Source organism: Gossypium arboreum, chromosome 5, assembly GCF_025698485.1.
Source record: "Gossypium arboreum isolate Shixiya-1 chromosome 5, ASM2569848v2, whole genome shotgun sequence".
In the NCBI taxonomy this organism is placed as follows: domain Eukaryota; kingdom Viridiplantae; phylum Streptophyta; class Magnoliopsida; order Malvales; family Malvaceae; genus Gossypium; species Gossypium arboreum.
Genome location: NC_069074.1, coordinates 4180316 through 4199239, shown reverse-complemented (window position 1 = coordinate 4199239; position 18924 = coordinate 4180316). Strand labels below are relative to the sequence as shown.

Genomic DNA, 18924 nt, shown 5'->3' with positions numbered 1-18924 from the left:
AGAATATAACAGATATTACCACGGTCACGGAAATTCTTATGAATTTTTATTTCACAGATTTGTTACAAATATTTTTAAAATTCTTTTTACATTAGTGCATAATATTTTATAATCTTTTGTCTTGACTCGTGTAAAATAATGATTAATTTTTTATAAAACACCTGTTTAATACATATTTAAACCCTGCTACTCACTCTTTACCCCATTAGATAATCTTTTAATCATAAAAAAAGGAATAAAAATATAAATTAAACTGAGAAATGCTAACCATGTTAATCACACTATTGCTCTGAGGAAAAAAGGTCAAAAGCCTAAAACAACGACTACTTTTAAAGTCCGAAATTGTAGTACTACAGTCAGATTAAAGGTTCGAAAATTTACTAATAAATTTCTCTCATCCCACTTGCTAATAAAAGAGACGGATACACAGCTTCCTAGTTGCTAACCTCACCAAAAATCCTTGATAGGTAAGTTATAGCCAATTGTGGTAAACTTTATGACTTGTAACTGTAATTATTATTGTTTAAACATGTTTTATCATCCGTAAGTCAGAAGCAGGTGGAAGGTCTGTCAAATCAAAGTAATTTAAAAATAAGAAAGCCAGACATTATCAGGTTGGCAATGTTGCCATTACATATGGTCTCGTTTCTAAATCTCCATGGATAATCTCTGAGACGTTGAATATTATTTCATACACAATTTCTACTTTATTTTTAGAGAAAATAAGAGGATTGCAGATGAGAATAATAAAGATAATTATTCATGATAATTTCTGTAACATGTAATTAACAAAATTTCTACCCTGTTAAACTACAAGAAACCATGATATCAACCTCTTCAGACAAGGATACTCATACACCCATAGTAATAATAACACCTTTTAACCCACAAATGATCCAAGGGGAAAAAGTTGTAAAAAGTTTTACTATCATTTTTTTAGCATATTAATAGAATAACCTAATCTCGTTTCTCCTGACCTGGTGAAGTTATTGGAAAAAGTGTTAAGAGCTCCGGTGGTTGCGTTCCTCTAGGCGTATTTAATGGTGATGCGTGCAAGTAAAAGCCCTTCTCAGCGATTACCTTCTCCTCCTCCGAAACCATACGAGCAGGTGATGATGGTGATAGGGTACCAGAAGAACTCGAGTAAAAGAGTGATTCAGATCCTAGTGGAGTCACTGGACTGCGAATGGGCGAGTCAAGCCGGAGAGGAGCTTGGCTGGGGGGAGAGACGTAGTGAGTAGGTGAGTTGCGTATGGTGGCGTGACCAAGCTTGATCTCCAGCTTTCTCATAGACTGTCGTTGCCTACGTTCTTGGAGCTTGAAAGGTGGACGGCGTGGGGCTGTTGGGTCACTTGGAAGGGAGGTTTTGGAAGATAACCGGAAAGTAAGAGGGAGTTTCTCTGTGTCGTGGGCAAATCCTGTAAGCTTTTGGACCAGGTCCCTGAAGGTGTTTGCATCAGCCTGAACGAAAGTTGTTGGAGATGGCGTTGCAGGTGATGGTGAATCTATGCTGCTTAGGTGCTTTCCCATTGCAAGTAGAGGAGCTAGCTAGCTAGCTAGAAATATTTTGAGAAAAAGGAAAAAAAGAGGGATCAATAATCAGCTTTAGAGGAACGAAAAATTGGGCTAAAATTAAACGATTGAAGTAATTTTTTTGATGGTTTTGTAGAGAAACGAAAGAGAATGTTTGAAGGGATGTTTGTATATATGTGTTGTCAGCGACAGTAGTAATGTATTTTTGGGGAATAAATAAAACAGTTGCTTTGAATTTGAAAGGGTACTGTATGACATGGGCGCATGGAAGGGCATGTGCCACTTGCGTCGATGTAAATCCCTTACCGGACTAACTTTTTCCATCGTTTAAATTAAAAATTAATTGTTTGAAATTTTAAAAATATTATGAATCACCTCACCACAAAAGTTGGATATATTAGTAAAATATATTATATTATTAAAAAAAAAGTAAACACCAACTTCAAATATTTAATCTTTATAGATCATTAAACTGATATAGAGAATACCTTAAATCTATATAAAAGAAGCATTCTTTCTAGAGGTTGAGATTATGGGTATTTAAGTACTCATGTTCAAATATGAGTTTTGTTTGATTATTTTAAATGTTTGCATGTCTATGCTTTTATATCAATTTGATTTTATTTTGTATTTATATTATATTTATTATTTTTATAGACCATCAAATTTGATACAAAGAATATTTCAAATCTATATATAAAAAAGCATTCTTCGTAGAGGTTGAGATTATGGGTCTTTAAGTACTCAAATTCAAGCCCCAACATGTGAAATTGTTATGTGTAGATTTTATAAAATGACTTATTTCCGTGGTTATTTATTTTATTGTCCATGTTATTAATGACCTTAAATAGGATAACACAATTAATAAGTAATTTTCATAATAAATAAATAAATAAATTTTAAACCGATGATTTAGCTTAAAATATAATTAAAATAATTAGAAAATTAAAAAAAATATGATAGTGGTTAGGTCTAGAAGAAGTTGATAATCATTGAGGAAATTAAACGAACAGCAAATGATGTATGGATATACATAAGCACCAGCTACCTATCTTATCAGGAACAAGTTAAAATGGTGGGGGATGATTCTCTAACAGATGAAAGAGGAGCATCTAAAGAAGTTGAAAGGACCAATATTAGACCCCATAAATTGCATCTTACCTTGCAAATTAAGATTTTGAACCCAACAATAGCTTCTCCACTTACATCAATGATTTTGGTTACAACCACATGCAACACAATAAAACATTTATTTTTAATATAAAACTTGTTATACGTGTATATCTTCTATCTTCTATAATCACTCTAAACATAAAAAGATATTATTATGCGAAGCCATCAAATTTAAAGGATAAAAGAAAATAATTTTCTCTCTTCTTTTTTTCTATCTTATTACATACCGGAGTTTGTCGATTATATTTTTATTATAAATTTTGATTATATCTGTTTTTTAATATAATGTCTAAAATTATCTATAACCCTTTATAATCTATAAATAAGATGATAATACGTTTTAAGACACTCAAATTCTCATATTCTTATAATGACAATAATACCTATGTCAATCGAATTATGACGTAATATTTTAAAGTTATATGTAAATTTTTTATATGAAATATACATTTAGTTTCCTGTATTCTCAAAATATTTTATTTAAAATTTCATACATGTAATATTTTAATAGTAAGTAATAAAAATATTATAACTCGAATAGGAAATTAAAAAAAAAAAAAGGTGTCAAAGAAGACTCGTTAGAAATTTTCCCTCGCAAGCCACCCAATTCCAATTTAGATGATGGAACAATATAGGGCAAGATGGGCCCAATCTACCCGAGATGCATATTTAGGCTCTGCCCGATTACCGCAGACTCATAAAAAAATAATCAAAAGAAAGGAAGAAAGAAAAATCAGAAACAACTACTACTAGTATTATTAATTTATTATTACGCAACAGTATTTGGCCGCAGCTTGATATGATATATTTACGTTTCCAGCTTTTGACCATCCATTCTAACAATAGCAAAAGAATCTCCAATCCAAACACGACATGTGTCGTGGCCTCGTCCCAAAGCTCATAGTTTGCTGTCTCTGCAGTTTTCCCATTGAAATCGAGGGATTACGCCCCCAGGCCCAAAGCCAAATTCTCCCCTTTCTTTCTCTAATATAGTTTTTGTCCTGTAGAAAATCACAAGCCAATCTCTTTGCAAAAGGAAGATAGTAATACGGGACATGAAGAGTTGTGCGTGTTTTTACCGCCCAGTGATTGTGGCCAAATCCATCGACCAGAAAGACATGAGCTTTGTGTCGACAAATAGAGTGGCGTTCGGTGCTGGGGTTTTATCTCAAGCTACAACAACCGCAAGGTCCAAGGGTTCAAAGGTTTTGGCTGTCAGAGCTTCTGCTGTTGATTCCTACGGGAGCTCTTCCGATTTTGTTGAGCGTATGGAAAAAGCTTGGCTCATCTCTCAGGTACAATCTTTTCTCTTTTTTTTTAAACCTTACCATCTGTGGCCTGTAATTCAAATCTTATTAGTTTCAATGGGGGTTTCGAATTGGCACACAATCAACATTATATCAATGATTCAATTCCCATGATGATAGATTTTCTTGTTTGTTGCAAATTTGTGCATAATGGGTGATTGATAGGGGATTGGGTTTAAAGTAATTTGGATTGCATCTGGTTGGGTTTATGTGGAATGAGTTTATTTTCTGAAATTTTGTGATAAGTGATAATGGGTGATTGATATTGGACGCATCTTAGATATTTAAATTCTGGAAGCTCCGGTATCAATGGCTTTATCTGATTGAAGATGTTAAGCAGGATGGGATTGAGTAGTTCACCATTTTTCTTCATTGATTCTTTACATATTCAAGCACGTGGTTGTATTCCATGTTCCCTGGTAACTACTCCTTTGTATTTGGTGAACTCCATGAACACTGCTGATACATATGATACATAAAGTGTTAAATTTCCAATTGGTCCATTCCATTTGCCAGGAGATAGAGAAGTACTATAGGAAAGAATTTCTAAGATATATAGTATTAATACTATAAAAATGCATCTGAGACTGAATTTACAGGGGAAAATAAGGGATTGAAGACATCCATGTAGGGATGCTCTGGAAACTTGTTCAAGGCTGAAAACAAATTTACTTCCTCTTTTGGGTCCTAACATTTTCATTTCTCTTGATGATTTGTTCTAGCAACCGAGGCCAGTTGTTTGTTCTTCATGCAACTCCAAGGGGCACGTTGAATGCCAGTGGTGTAGAGGTACAGGCTTCTTTATCCTTGGGGATAATATGCTCTGCCAAGTTCCTTCTAGGAATACCACTTGCGTGATTTGTGCTGGGAAGGTATAGTCATCTCTATACAACATTGACATATTTGCATGCAATAGACCTCCTGTATGGCCAACTGCCCAACTAAAATACATATTCTTTTCATTGGTTATATTATAGGGATCAACGTGCTGCTCTGACTGCAAAGGAACTGGATTTCGGGCTAAGTGGTTGGGTGAACCTCCTCTTTCCAAATAGTATATAATTTCTCTGTTATTGTCTGTTGCCAAATGTTGTAGGTTGTAAAACCACCATAAAATTTATTTGTTTTGCCCGTTGAATAGCGTACGTTCTTTGTCTCCAAATTGTAATCACACCATGTATTTTTACAATCTTATCTCATTATAAATGAGAAAAGAAACAACAATTGTTACTTATTGATTGAAATTGTTAACACGTACAATAATTAGTTGTTTATATAGACAATAAAGAGTTATTTAAAAAAAAATCTTATTTCTATGCGTTAGTATGATGATATCATTATCAAATTTGTTCCTTTTCCGAAAGGAAAATGTGTGAAAGGGGAAATGTAGAATTTGGGTTTAAATGATCAGGATAAATCTATTGAAGCCACTTCTCGAGCCTGTAAGGAACAAGGACGGGATTTTCTCCAGCAGGCTTTGGCTCTGCTTTTCTCTGTTCTCTCCTTCGAGTAGAACATCCTTTTTCATCATTCTGCTGGGTCTCTTCAGCTTTCTGCTTCTTGGTCAGAATTTTAGCTCGATTTTCTGATCTCATCGGTGTTGAGGTACATTTTGGCCCTTTCTCAACCTTCAGTTGTTTGGCATCGCTTCTGTTTTGATGTGCTGCTACTGATATATCTATTCTATGGTTGTTGACTAGGTATTTGTTTTATTGCCTCAAAGAATCAGTTTGGTTGGCCTCAGTGTTGTTTTGGCTTTTCTCTTTTTCAGGTGCTTTGGCTTTTCCTCAAGGTGCTTTTCCGTTTTCTTACCACTCTTTTGTTTTCGGGTTCCACTTGAGACCTGACGTTTCTGTTATTAGGGACCAAGAGTATTCTCTCATGGAACTGTCGAGGTTTAGGCAAAGCCCCTACCATTCGGGCTTCAGAAAGGGTTACTTTTAAGCACAAATCCTCAAACATCATCCCTATGGAAACTAAACAAAAGAGTGCTAAACTTGAAAGAATAAGGAGTGGGTTGGGTTTCTTTGAAGGTTTTTATGTTGAGCCAGAAGGCTAGTCTGGAGGCATCGCTCTTTGTGGACCATTGATGTTGGGATGGTTATTACTAATTCCTGTAAGAACTTCATCCATACAATTATGCATTGGATTAGTGACATTGCTTGGAAATGTAATTTTATATAAGGTTGCCCGCAGATAAAATAGAAGAGGGGTGCTCAACAAAATTGTGGTTTTGAATAATGACAAAGAGAAGCCTTGGTTGACTTTGGGGGACTTCAATTCCATCAAATCCCAGACTGAGAAAAGAGGAGGAAGACCAGTCGATCATTCTGCGTGTAGGGAGTTTGAAGAATGGATTGATGTTTGTGAATTTATGGAATTAAATGTTACTGGTGGGGGTTTCACTTAGTTGAACAATAGAGTTGATTCGGAATGTATTCAAGAGAAACTCGACAGAGATTTTCTCAACAACCCGTGGAGTATTTCGGTTTTTTTATAAAAATAACTCAGAAAATTTTAATTAATTATTATTTTTAATTAAACATAAAAATAACTTAAAATCTACATTAAAAGTTGGTGGAGCTTAAGAATTTAGCTCTACCAACATGCCACATCAGCAACAAGGAAAAAAAATTAATTTTTTAGTGGAGCCAAGTAGAATGGTGTTACCTGTATAAATGTCAGAGAAATACTGTAATTTCTAAAAATATAGGGGACTTTAAAAAAAAATTCATTTTCTGGTAGAGACATTTTATTTGGCGCCACCAGATTCGCTAACACCCTTTTACTTTTTTCCTCTTTCTTTTTTCTTTTTGTTTTTTACTTTTTATCCTTATTTGTTTTAAATATTATAAAATAAATTAAAAACATTTAAAGTTTAAAATATGCATTTAAAATATTATAAAACTAATAATAAATTTGAAAGGTCATATCTTTAAAATATTTAAATGTTCTATATTATTAAAAATATATTTAATATTTAAAAAATAATATTTAAAATTTTAAAAATAATTTTAAAATATATATTATAAAACATTTCAAATATACATTTCAATTTTTTAAAATTAATAAATAAAATAAATAAGGATAAAGATAAAACTTAAAAAAGGAAAAAAAAAAAAGAAAGAAAGAAGGACAAAAGAAAAAAAAAAGTAAAAGACGAATCTGGTGGCGCCAAATGAAATGGCTCTACCAGAAAATAGAAATTTTTTTAAAGTCCCCTATATTTTAAGAAATTATAGTATTTTCTTAATATTTATACATGTAGTGCCATTCTACATGGTTCCACTAAAAAATTAATTTTTTTCTGGTTGCTGACGTGGCATGTTGGTGGAGTCAAAATCTTTGGCTCCACCAACTTTTACCGTAGATTTTAAGTTATTTTTGTGTTTAATTAAAAAATAAATTATTTTAATAATTAATTAAATTTTTTAGGTTATTTTTATAAAAAATGAGCATTTCTTTCCCAAACGCGAATGGGATTGCTAAAGCCGCCAATGAATCAGATCACTCTCGATTATTGTTCAGCTTCATTAAAGAAGAGGGGCTAGGAAGTGTTTCAAGTTCGAATAAAAGTTGACTCTGGATGAAATAGTTACAAATTCTTGGTGCCAAGATGAAAAGGGTAGTTAAAACAGTTTCTTGCATAAGATCACCGCTACTAGGAATAAACTAATTGAATGGAATAAAAGAAAGTTTGGTAATCCGCGTTAGGAAATTTCTGGAATCACCAATTGTATCACTCTCTTGCGAGCCAATCCTATTACAACATATTCGAAAGCTGAAATTGTTATACTAAAAAAGAAACTCGGCACCCTTTGGTTAATGAATGAATACTGTTGGCATCAAAGATCACGAGTTAAATGGCTCAATCATGGGGATAAAAACACGAGGGTTTTTCATGCCATTGCTGCGAATCATACATAAAAGAAGCCATGCTATCACGAGAATAAAGAAGGAACATGGGTAGAAGATGAGGTTGGTATAAGGACTTTTCGGATCTCTGCAACAATTTTTTTGATGAAATTCCAAACTCTAATATAGAGGCTATGTTAAATCCCATTGAATTGGTGGTCACCCAAGATATGGGTGACTCTTGAAGTCGAGGTCACGGATGAGGAATTAAAAGCTGTCGTTTTTCATTTAGAAGCTCTCGATGCTTCAGGATCAGATTAATGTCTTGGGTGCTGGTACAATGTACAACAAGGGAAGAGATAGAGATAAGTGTATGGTGGTATTGAGGAGGTCAGTTCAGCTAAAGAGACGGAGAGCCTTAAATGGACAAGAGTACAAATTATTTATAAGAGAGGTTATTTATTATAGGAAGAAAGAGTGATTTCTCAGAGTATACTCAAAGCTTAAAAGGTCGATTCCTTCCTCATTGTTTGGAAGTTATTTATAAGAGAGGTCATGTAATAGCCTAAAATTTTGGTTTTTGAAAAAAAAAATATTGAATGCGAAATAAGTATTGGAGAGGAAGTACGAATAATAAAATTCAGTAAGGATTAAATTGAGGATTCTTGAAAGTTGGAAGGCTAAAAGTGCACATTTATCATTTTAAGAAAATGGGTGAACATTTAATTATGAATGTGACATGAATACATATTGGTACATGAAATTGGAAAATCGAAATATGAACTAAATTGAATAAAGTGGAAAAGTGCAAGGACTAAGTGCAATTTTCCCATTTTGTGAGATAGTGGTTATATGCAATTTTACCATTATTAATAGATTTTTGGAGACATAATGATGAGATTAAAATATCCATGTAATAAGGTATAAGAGAGAGAAAATCAATGGTTATTAAGTATGAAATGTTTTGAAATGTGATTGCTTGATAAGATAAGGATGAAACTGAAAGAAAAAGAAAAGTGTAGAATTTTTTATACAACTGGAAGGCTGAATGGCAGCAGCTTGAGGCGGCAAAATAAAAGGGAAAGAAAGAAAGGGAGAAAAATATAAAGGAAAGGAAAAAGACAAAACCTGTAACATTCCGAAATAGGGCCTAAACGGAACAGTGGTTGCGAAACCACAAATTTAGGGTAAAAATATATATATATATATTTTATTATTATTTTGAGGTTCATGGTATGATTACATGATTGTGTGAAAATTTCGTGATAAAATTCTATGCATAAAGTGCTTAAATTGAGGTTAGGGACTAAATCGAATAATTTGCAAAACTTGCATTCTAGAAGTTTTAGTATGAAATTATTTTGGAATATTAATTAGGAGATCTTAAATGGTAATTTGACCAATTTTAAGTTCATGGACAAAATTAGGACATGGAAGGAATTTTGAAAGTTTAGTAAGGAGGGCATTTTGGTCATTTGGTTATTAACATTAATAAAAGGTAAAAAGATGATAAAATTGTATCATCTTCTTCAAGTTACCAGCAGAACCTTACCTCTCTCCATAGCTGGGGTTTCTTCAACTTTCAAGCTTCATAGTAAGTGATTCCAAGCCCGCTTTTAATGATCTTTACGTTTTTGAAGTCCCTAGCTCGATAAAGCTTATGCCAACAATAATTTAAGTTAGGAATCAAATTTGGAAAAATACCCATAGGTGAAATTTGTGTATTTTGATGTTTTATGATGGAATATGAGGTTTTAAATTATGTTAGACAACTTGTGCTACTTGGTTTTAAGTGAAAAGCGAGTAAAAGGCTTAATCGGTAAAAATACCTAATAGTCATAAGTACATGTTAGTGTGTGAATTTGATGTTGCCATAGAAGGAAAAATGATCAGCATGTCATAAAACATAAGAAAATAGGATGAAGTTTAATTTACGAGCCTTGGGGCAAAAGTGCAAATATGTGAAAGTTTAGGGCAAAATGTAATTTTGCCAAAGTTTGAGTAAAGGGTTGTTTTGATAAATGTTGATATTAAATAAGCTAAATTTGCTATTATAGATCAAGAAGAGCGAAATTCGAGAGTAGATCGGGAAAAGAAAAAGTAAAGGACTAAATTGTAAAGTTTAGTCACATTTTGTATCGAGGTAAGTTTACAGTAAATAAATGCAATATTCTTTTATTTTACATTATTATTGTCAATTTCAGCATTTATATATTTATGTTATGAAAATATTTAAAGTCGAATTTAAGGTGAAGTGACAGAGAAAAAGTGTTAGAAAGCCGGTTGAACCCTAGGAATGTTAGGATATTAGGGTTGACAGATGAACAAAATGAGCCATGTAAGTCCATATTAGAAATATGGCTTTGGAGACAGGATTGAGCCATGTAAGTCCATATTATATATGGCATTGGAGACAGGAATAATTCATGTAAGTCCATGTCAAAGACATGGCATTGGCAGGATATTGATAGACAGGAACAACCCTAGTATCCTTAGTATTCCGAGTGGTTCAACGGGTCAGGATACGAGTTAAATTACAGTGAATTAACAGCAAAGGAAAAGTAGATTATACTTATGAAAAGGAAAGGTCGGTAAGAAAGAAGGTAAGGGAATAAAGAAGAAGATAGAAATTGAGAAGTAAAGAAATTTATGATGTTAGATGATATTATGCATAATTATCCATTATGTTGAATGTTGTGATTTATTTGCTTGTAAGCTTACTAAGCCTAGTGCTTAATCTCTTTATTTTCTTCTTCTTATAGTACTTATCTAGCCACTCGGGGATCGAAGGAAACGTCGGAGGCCGATCACACTATCAAAGAAATAACTCGGTATAATTAGACGTTTTGTTTTGTGTATGGCATGTATAGAAACTTAGCCACTTTTGGTATAATATGAACAATGAATGATGTGTAAATACTTGCTAGTGATTAGCTAATAAAAATGGCCGATGATATGGATGTTTATTAATATGTATGATTGAATGGTGATTATCACATGAAAATTTTGAAAAATGTGAAAGTAACCTGAAAACAGACTCAAGTAACAGCAATGACGTAACTTTGAAAAATCACTAAAAATTACATAAACATATTTTGAAGATGAATAATATATTAAATTAAATCCTATTATGTCTATTTTCTTATGGAATAAGAAAAATAGGTAAAGGTATTATATTTCATGATATATCTGAGTTTTAGTGAAACAGGGTCAGAGCGATTTTTGGAACCCCTGTTTCAACTTTGGAAATTCACCATAAATTGTAAAAAACTAATTAGAAGGTATACTTTATATGGTTATAATCCTTGTTGAGTCTAGTTTTAAGAGAAACAAACGACTTAGTGATATGAATTTTGTACAGGAAGAAACATGGTTCGTAGTAACAAGAGGTTAGTGCAGTCGAGTTTTGAAACAGGGAAACTTTAACTAATAAACTGTACTAATTGGCCAAGTCAAAATCTATGAAAAAATTAGTAGATAGATATATGAGTCTAGTTTCAGGAAAAATTTACGGATCTTAATTTCGAGTTTCGAACTCAAGATATGAATTTTAGACGACTACGACGCAGAATGGCAGTACATTCGAAATGCTTAAATAAACAATTTAAACCTATTTAAGGGATAGAATAAGTTTAGTAATGCCTCGTGCTCGATTCTCGCAACAGTCTCGGGTAAGGAGTGTTACATTTATTGGTATCGAGCAGGTTTAGTCGGTTCTCGGAGCAGTTAGTGTGAGAAAAGTCTAGCTATACATGCCATACTTGTATTTTGATAGTGTGACGACTCACGACGATTTTTTTAAATATTTTGTTTTATAGTAATGGATCCCAAGCAGCGGTGATGATGATGTAGAAAGTAATGCGCTGCTTCCACGGAAGGCGGCGCCATCGAGAATGGGCGATAATAGTTGATCGGGGAGGAGTGACGCGAAGCTCTCTTCCGAGCTTTGAATGATTTGTTTGCCGAGTTCGTTCGTACGAATCCGGCAGTTAGACCTCCACCCCCTCATGATTCTCAGGCTACCCATGTAGCTCAAGCTTCCCCAGTCACAGGTACAGTGGTAAGAGAAAAGCCACCAGTTGATAGAATCAGGAAACAAGGGGCAGAAGAGTTCCGAGCAACAAAAGATGATGATGCAGAAAGAGCAGAATTTTGGTTAGAAAATACTATCAGAGTCTTTGACGAATTATCTTGTACACCCGAGGAATGTATGAAATGTGTAGTATCACTTCTTAGAGACTCACCTACTCTTGGTGGAAGACACTTGTATCGGTTGTACCGAAGAGAGGTCACTTGGGATTTCTTTCGGGAAGAATTTCGTAAAAAGTACATCATCGAGGTTTATTGATCAAGAGAAAGGAATTCTGGAATTGAAACAAGGCAATATGACGGTGACCGATTATGAGCGTGAATTTGTCGGCTCGATAAATATGCTTAAGAATGTGTGTCCACAGAGGCTATCCTGTAAAAGGTTTGAGGATGGGTTAAATGATGATATCATTGTCGTTGGGTGTCCTAGAAATAAAAGAGTTCGTTATTTTAGTTGAGAGAACACAGAAAGCGAGAGAGCTATTAAAAAGAAAAGGCAAAGTTGAGACAGAGACATAAGATACAAAGAAGAGACAGATGAGCAGATCATTTGGGCTACATCCAAGAGGCCCAGAGAGTTTTCTACGGATCTAGCTTTTCGGCGAGGCAATCTAGTCGAGAATAGAGGTAGCAGATTTAAGGATCCGAAGGCTCGGACCACCTCGACTACGAGTGTAGGTAATGTCGATAGGGTAGATCAGGGTGTCCACGGTGTGGTAGACTTCATTATGGTCCTTGTCGGGCAGGCGAAAATGTTTGCTATAATGTGGTGCTCCAGATCATTTTGTACGAGAATGTCCGAAGTGGCTAGCCGAGAGGTAACACAGAGTGCTAGATCCGGAAATGCTCCTACTAGAGGCGAGATCACCGAGGCAACCGGAGTAGGAGTAAATGTGAGGTACCTCTAGAGATTCGGTGTGAGACCGGATGTTAGAGCCCTGCAAGGACTTATGCTATTCGTGCACGCCAAGAGGCATCCTCCCCGATGTGATTACTGGTACATTTTCTCTACATGATATTAATGTCATTGCTCGATTGATCGGGTTCAACTCATTCTTATGTTTGTATGAAATTGATGCCTAGTATAAGTATGCCTATAGAATCTACAGAATTTGTGATTAAAGTATCGAATCCATTAGGCAAGCATGTATTAGTAGATAAGGCATGTAGAAATTGTCCTTTAATGATTAGAGGCTCTGTTTTCCGGCCGATCTCATGCTATTGCCATTTGATGAGTTTGATGTGATTCTTGGTATGGATTGGTTGACTACACATGATGTGATAGTGAATTGTGGAAAGAAATTCATTGAGTTGAAGTGTGAAAATGGTGAAATTCTTGGGTTAATTCGGAAGAGTCGATAGTTCATTTCTATAATTTCTATTATGTCCTTTCGAAATACTTGAGAAAAGGGTATGAAGCTTATCTTGCTTTTGTGTTGAACACTAAAGATCCGAATTGAAAATTGAATCGATTACTGTGGTATGTGAGTTTCCGATGTGTTTCGGAAGAACTACCGGGTTTGCCTCTGTTAGAGAAGTTGAGTTTGGTATTGAGTTGATTCCGGTACCACGCCCATTTCTATTGCTCCTTATAGAATGGCTCTATTGGAATTGAAAGAATTGAAAGCTCGATTGCAGAATTAACAGATAAAGGCTTTGTAAGACCCAGAGTTCACCATGGGTGCACCAGTGCTATTTGTGAAAAAAAAAAGACGAATCGATGAGATTGTGCATAGATTATCGGCAACTTAACAAGGTAACAAGAAAGAACAAGTATTCATTGCCTAGAATTGATGATTTGTTTGATCAATTGAAGGAGCTACTTGTGTTTTCCAAGATAGATTTGAGATCCGGATACTATCGATTATGAGTTAAAGAGTCGATGTCCAAGATCGCTTCCGGACTAGGTATGGTCATTATGAGTTCCTTGTGATGCCATTTGGCTTGACTAATGCTCCCGCCATTTTATGGACTTAATGAACCGAATTTTTAGACCATACTTAGATAAGTTTGTAGTTGTGTTCATTGATGATATTTTGATTTATTCTCATGATGAGACCGAGCATGCGAGCATTTGAGAACGCTTTACAAATTCGAGAGATAATCGGTTGTATGCCAAGTTCAACAAAAGTGAGTTCGTTACGAAGTTGGTTTTCTTGGACATATTGTCTCGGTGAAGGTATTAAGGTTGATACGTGTAAGATTTCAACCATTGTTGATTGGAAGCCTCCTAGAAATGTATCGAAGTTAAAAGTTTTCTTGGTCTTGCGGATATTATAGACGATTTGTGGAGGATTTTCCATGATAGCTACCCGATTGACGAGACCGCTACGGAAGGATGTTAAGTTTGAATGGATGAGAAGTGCCAACAAAGTTTTGACAAGTTAAAGGCATTGTTGACGGAAGCTCCTATCTTAGTACAAAGTAAACCGGGTAAAGAATTTGTGATTCTGATGATGCATCCTTGAATGGGCTCGGTTGTGTACTCATGCAGGAAGGAAACGTAATTACTTATGCCTCTAGACAATTGAAGCCACATGAGAAAAATTATCCGACACATGATTTAGAGCTAGCTGCTATTGTATTTGCATTGAAGATTTGGAGACATTATTTGTATGGTGAAAGATGCGGATATTTACCGATCATAAAAGCTTGAAATACTTGATGACTCAAAAGATTTGAATTTGAGGCAAAGAAGATGGTTGGAATTGCTTAAAGATTATGAGTTAGTGATTGATTATCACCCGTAAGGCAAATGTAGTTCTTGACGCTTTAGCAGAAACTTTTATTTACATTGCGAGCTTTGAATACCAATTTAGCCATGTCGATGATGGTTCTATTTTAGCTGAATTTAGAGCTAAACCGTATTTCTTGAAGAGATTTGTGAAGCTCAGAAAGATGATAATGAGTTACAAGCTAAAAGAGTTCAATGTGAGTCAGGCATAGAATCAGATTTCTGGATTGGTTCTGATGGTTGTTTGATGTTTAAAGACGAATTTGTATACCAAAGAATGATGAGCTTATTCGGAAGATTTTACAGAAGCACATAGCGCTTCTTTATCTATTCATCCAGCGGTACAAAAATGTATAATGATTTGAAGAAATTGTATTGGTGGGTAGGAATGAAAAGAGATATTTGAGTTTGTTTCTAGATGCTTGATTTGTCAACGGTAAAGGCCGAACATCGGTACCCTCGGGATTATTGCAACTGTGCTAGTTAGGAATGGAAATGGGACGAGTTACTATGGATTTTGTGACAGGATTACCGTTAACATCGAAAAAGAAAGATGCAATATGGGTTGTGATTGATAAGCTAACTAAGTCACTCTTTATCCCAATCCGTATGGATTATTCACTTGACAAGTTGGCGAGTTATACATTTCGAGATAGTTAGACTACATGGAGTGCCATTATCGATCATTTTAGACAGAGATCCAAGATTTACTTCACGGTTCTGGAAGAAGTTACAAGAGGCTTTAGGTACGAAGTTGAGTTTTAGTACGGCTTTTCACCCTCAGACCGATGGTCAGTCAGAGAGAGTTATTCAGGTACTTGAAGATATGCTTAGATGTTGTGTATTAGAATTTCAAGGTAGTTGGGAAAAATACTTACCATTGGTAGAGTTTACCTACAATAATAGTTATCAGTCAAGTTTGAAGATGGCACCTTATGAAGCTTTGTATGGACGTAAATGCCGCACACTTTTATATTGGATGAGCTTAAAGAAAGCCAGATTTACGGGGTTGATCTAGTTAAAGAAACGGAAGAAAAAGTGAAAGTTATCAGAAATTGTTTAAAAGCAGCTTCAGAGAGGCGAAGTCGTATGCAGATTTAAAAAGAAAAGAGATCGAATATCAAGTTGGTGACAAAGTTTTTTTGAAAGTATCCCCGTGGAAGAAAGTTCTCAGATTTGGCAAGAAAGGCAAACTAAGTCCACGTTTTATTGGACCGTTTGAAGTGATTGAGAGAGTCGGACCATTAGCATATCGGTTAGCTTTACCGATTGAGTTAGAGAAGATTCATAATGTATTTCATGTGTCTATGCTACGTCGTTATCATTCAGATCCGTCACATGTGATTTCTCAAACAGAGGTTGAGATTCACCAGACATGACTTACGGTGAAGAACCCAGTAAAGATTCTAGCTCGAGAGGTAAAGCAATTAAGGAACAAAAGTATTGTACTTGTGAAAGTACTATGGAATAGACATGGGGTAGACGAGGCTACATGGGAACCCGAAGAGGCTATCAAAACAGTACCCATATCTCTTCACAGGTAAGATTTTCGGGACGAAAATCCCTAAAAGGGGGGAGAAATGTAACATTCCGAAATAGGGCCTAAACGGAACAGTGGTTGCAAAACCACAAATTTAGGGTAAATATATATATATATATTATTATTTTGAGGTTCATGGTATGATTACATGATTGTGTGAAAATTTCGTGATAAAATTCTATGCATAAAGTGCTTAAATTGAGGTTAGGGACTAAATCGAATAATTTGCAAAACTTGCATTCTAGAAGTTTTTAGTATGAAATTATTTTGGAATATTAATTAGGAGATCTTAAATGGTAATTTGACCAATTTTAAGTTCATGGACAAAATTAGGACATGGAAGGAATTTTTGAAAGTTTAGTAATGAGGGCATTTTGGTCATTTGGTTATTAACATTAATAAAAGGTAAAAAGATGATAAAATTGTATCATCTTCTTCAAGTTACCAGCAGAACCTTACCTCTCTCCATAGCTGGGGTTTCTTCAACTTTCAAGCTTCATAGTAAGTGATTCCAAGCCCGCTTTTAATGATCTTTACGTTTTGAAGTCTGGTAGCTCGATAAAGCTTATGCTAGCAATAATTTAAGTTAGGAATCAAATTTGGAAAAATACCCATAGGTGAAATTTGTGTATTTTGATGTTTTATGATGGAATATGAGGTTTTAAATTATGTTAGACAACTTGTGCTACTTGGTTTTAAGTGAAAAGCAGTAAAAGGCTTAATCGGTAAAAATACCTAATAGTCATAAGTACATGTTAGTGTGTGAATTTGATGTTGCCATAGAAGGAAAAATGATCAGCATGTCATAAAACATAAGAAAATAGGATGAAGTTTAATTTACGAGCCTTGGGGCAAAAGTGCAAATATGTGAAAGTTTAGGGGCAAAAATGTAATTTTGCCAAAGTTTGAGTAAAGGGTTGTTTTGATAAATGTTGATATTAAATAAGCTAAATGTGCTATTATAGATCAAGAAGAGCGAAATTCGAGAGTAGACCGGGGAAAAGAAAAAGTAAAGGACTAAATTGTAAAGTTTAGTCACATTTTGTATCGAGGTAAGTTTACAGTAAATAAATGCAATATTCTTTTATTTTACATTATTATTGTCAATTTCCAGCATTTATATATTTATGTTATGAAAATATTTAAAGTCGAATTTAAGGTGAAGTGATGGAGAAAAAGTGTTAGAAAGCCGGTTGAACCCTAGGAATGTTAGGATATTAGGGTTGACAGACGAACGAAATGAGCCATGTAAGTCCATATTAGAAATATGGCTTTGGAGACAGGATTGAGCCATGTAAGTCCATATTATATATGGCATTGGAGAGGAATAATTCATGTAAGCCCATGTCAAAGACATGGCATTGGCAGGATATTGATAGACAGGAACGACCCTAGTATCCTTACTATTCCGAGTGGTTCAACGGGTCAGGATACGAGTTAAATTACAGTGAATTAACAGCAAAGGAAAAGTAGATTATACTTATGAAAAAGGAAAGGTCAGGTAAGAAAGAAGGTAAGGGAATAAAGAAGAAGATAGAAATTGAGAAGTAAAGAAATTTATGATGTTAGATGATACTATGAATAATTATCCATTATGTTGAATGTTGTGATTTATATGCTTGTAAGCTTACTAAGCCTAGTGCTTAATCTCTTTATTTTCTTCTTCTTATAGTACTTATCTAGCCACTGGGATCGAAGGAAACGTCGGAGGCCGATCACACTATCAAAGAAATAACTCGGTATAATTAGGCGTTTTGTTTTGTGTATGGCATGTATAGAAACTTAGCCACTTTTGGTATAATATGAACAATGAATGATGTGTAAATACTTGCTAGTGATTAGCTAATAAAATGGCCGATGATATGCATGTTTATTAATATGTATGATTGAATGGTGATTATCACATGAAAATTTTGAAAATGTGAAAGTAACCTAAAACAGACTCAAGTAACAGCAATGACGTAACTTTGAAAAATCACTAAAAATTGCATAAACATAGTTTGAAGATGAATAATATATTAAATTAAATCTTATTATGTCTATTTTCTTATGGAATAAGAAAAATAGGTAAAGGTATTATATGTCATGATATATCTGAGTTTTAGTGAAACAGGGTCAGAGCGATTTCTGGAACCCCTGTTTCGACTTTGGAAATTCACCATAAATTGTACAAAACTAATTAGAAGGTATACTTTATATGGTTATAATCCTTGTTGAGTCTAGTTTTAAGAGAAACAAACGGCTTAGTGATATTAATTTTGTACAGGAAGAAACATGGTTCGTAGTAACAAGAGGTTAGTGCAGTCGAGTTTTGAAACAGGGGAAACTTTAACTAATAAACTGTACTAATTGGCCAAGTCAAAAATCTATGAAAAAAATTAGTAGATAGATATATGAGTCTAGTTTCAGGAAAAATTTACGGATCTTAATTTCGAGTTTCGGAACTCAAGATATGAATTTTTAGGCGACTACGACGCAGAATGGCAGTACATTCCGAAATGCTTAAATAAACAATTTAAACCTATTTAAGGGATAGAATAAGTTTAGTAATGCCTCGTGCTCGATTCTGGCAACAGTCTCGGGTAAGGAGTGTTACAAAAACAAAAAAAAACAAAAAAAAAGAAAGAAAAAGAAAATTTCTCATGCATTTTTCTTGAGTTTTTTTAATTAAAATCATATATTAATTTTATATC

At 34.3% G+C, this 18924-nt stretch overlaps 2 protein-coding genes and 1 long non-coding RNA gene across 3 annotated transcripts in view; 2 read left to right on the top strand and 1 right to left on the bottom strand.

The window, feature by feature from the left end:
* LOC128292949 (uncharacterized) overlaps nt 1-10838 on the top strand; it is a 57365-nt gene extending 46527 nt beyond the window's left edge. The window contains exon 3 of the long non-coding RNA XR_008282944.1: nt 10631-10838. This is a non-coding gene — a long non-coding RNA (uncharacterized LOC128292949). The remainder of the gene's footprint in view (nt 1-10630) is intronic.
* On the bottom strand, nt 739-1749 carry LOC108472871 (VQ motif-containing protein 33-like). The gene has a single exon (XM_017774430.2). The coding sequence runs from the start codon at nt 1528-1530 to the stop codon at nt 958-960; it is 573 nt and encodes a 190-aa protein (XP_017629919.1). The 5' UTR covers nt 1531-1749; the 3' UTR covers nt 739-957.
* Nucleotides 3514-5318, top strand: LOC108470989 (uncharacterized). Its single transcript, XM_017772538.2, has 3 exons — nt 3514-4001; nt 4736-4885; nt 4991-5318. Exons 1-3 carry the CDS (start codon nt 3762-3764, stop codon nt 5066-5068), a joined length of 468 nt encoding a protein of 155 aa, XP_017628027.1. The 5' UTR covers nt 3514-3761; the 3' UTR covers nt 5069-5318.
* Nucleotides 10839-18924: the final 8086 nt, after the last annotated feature.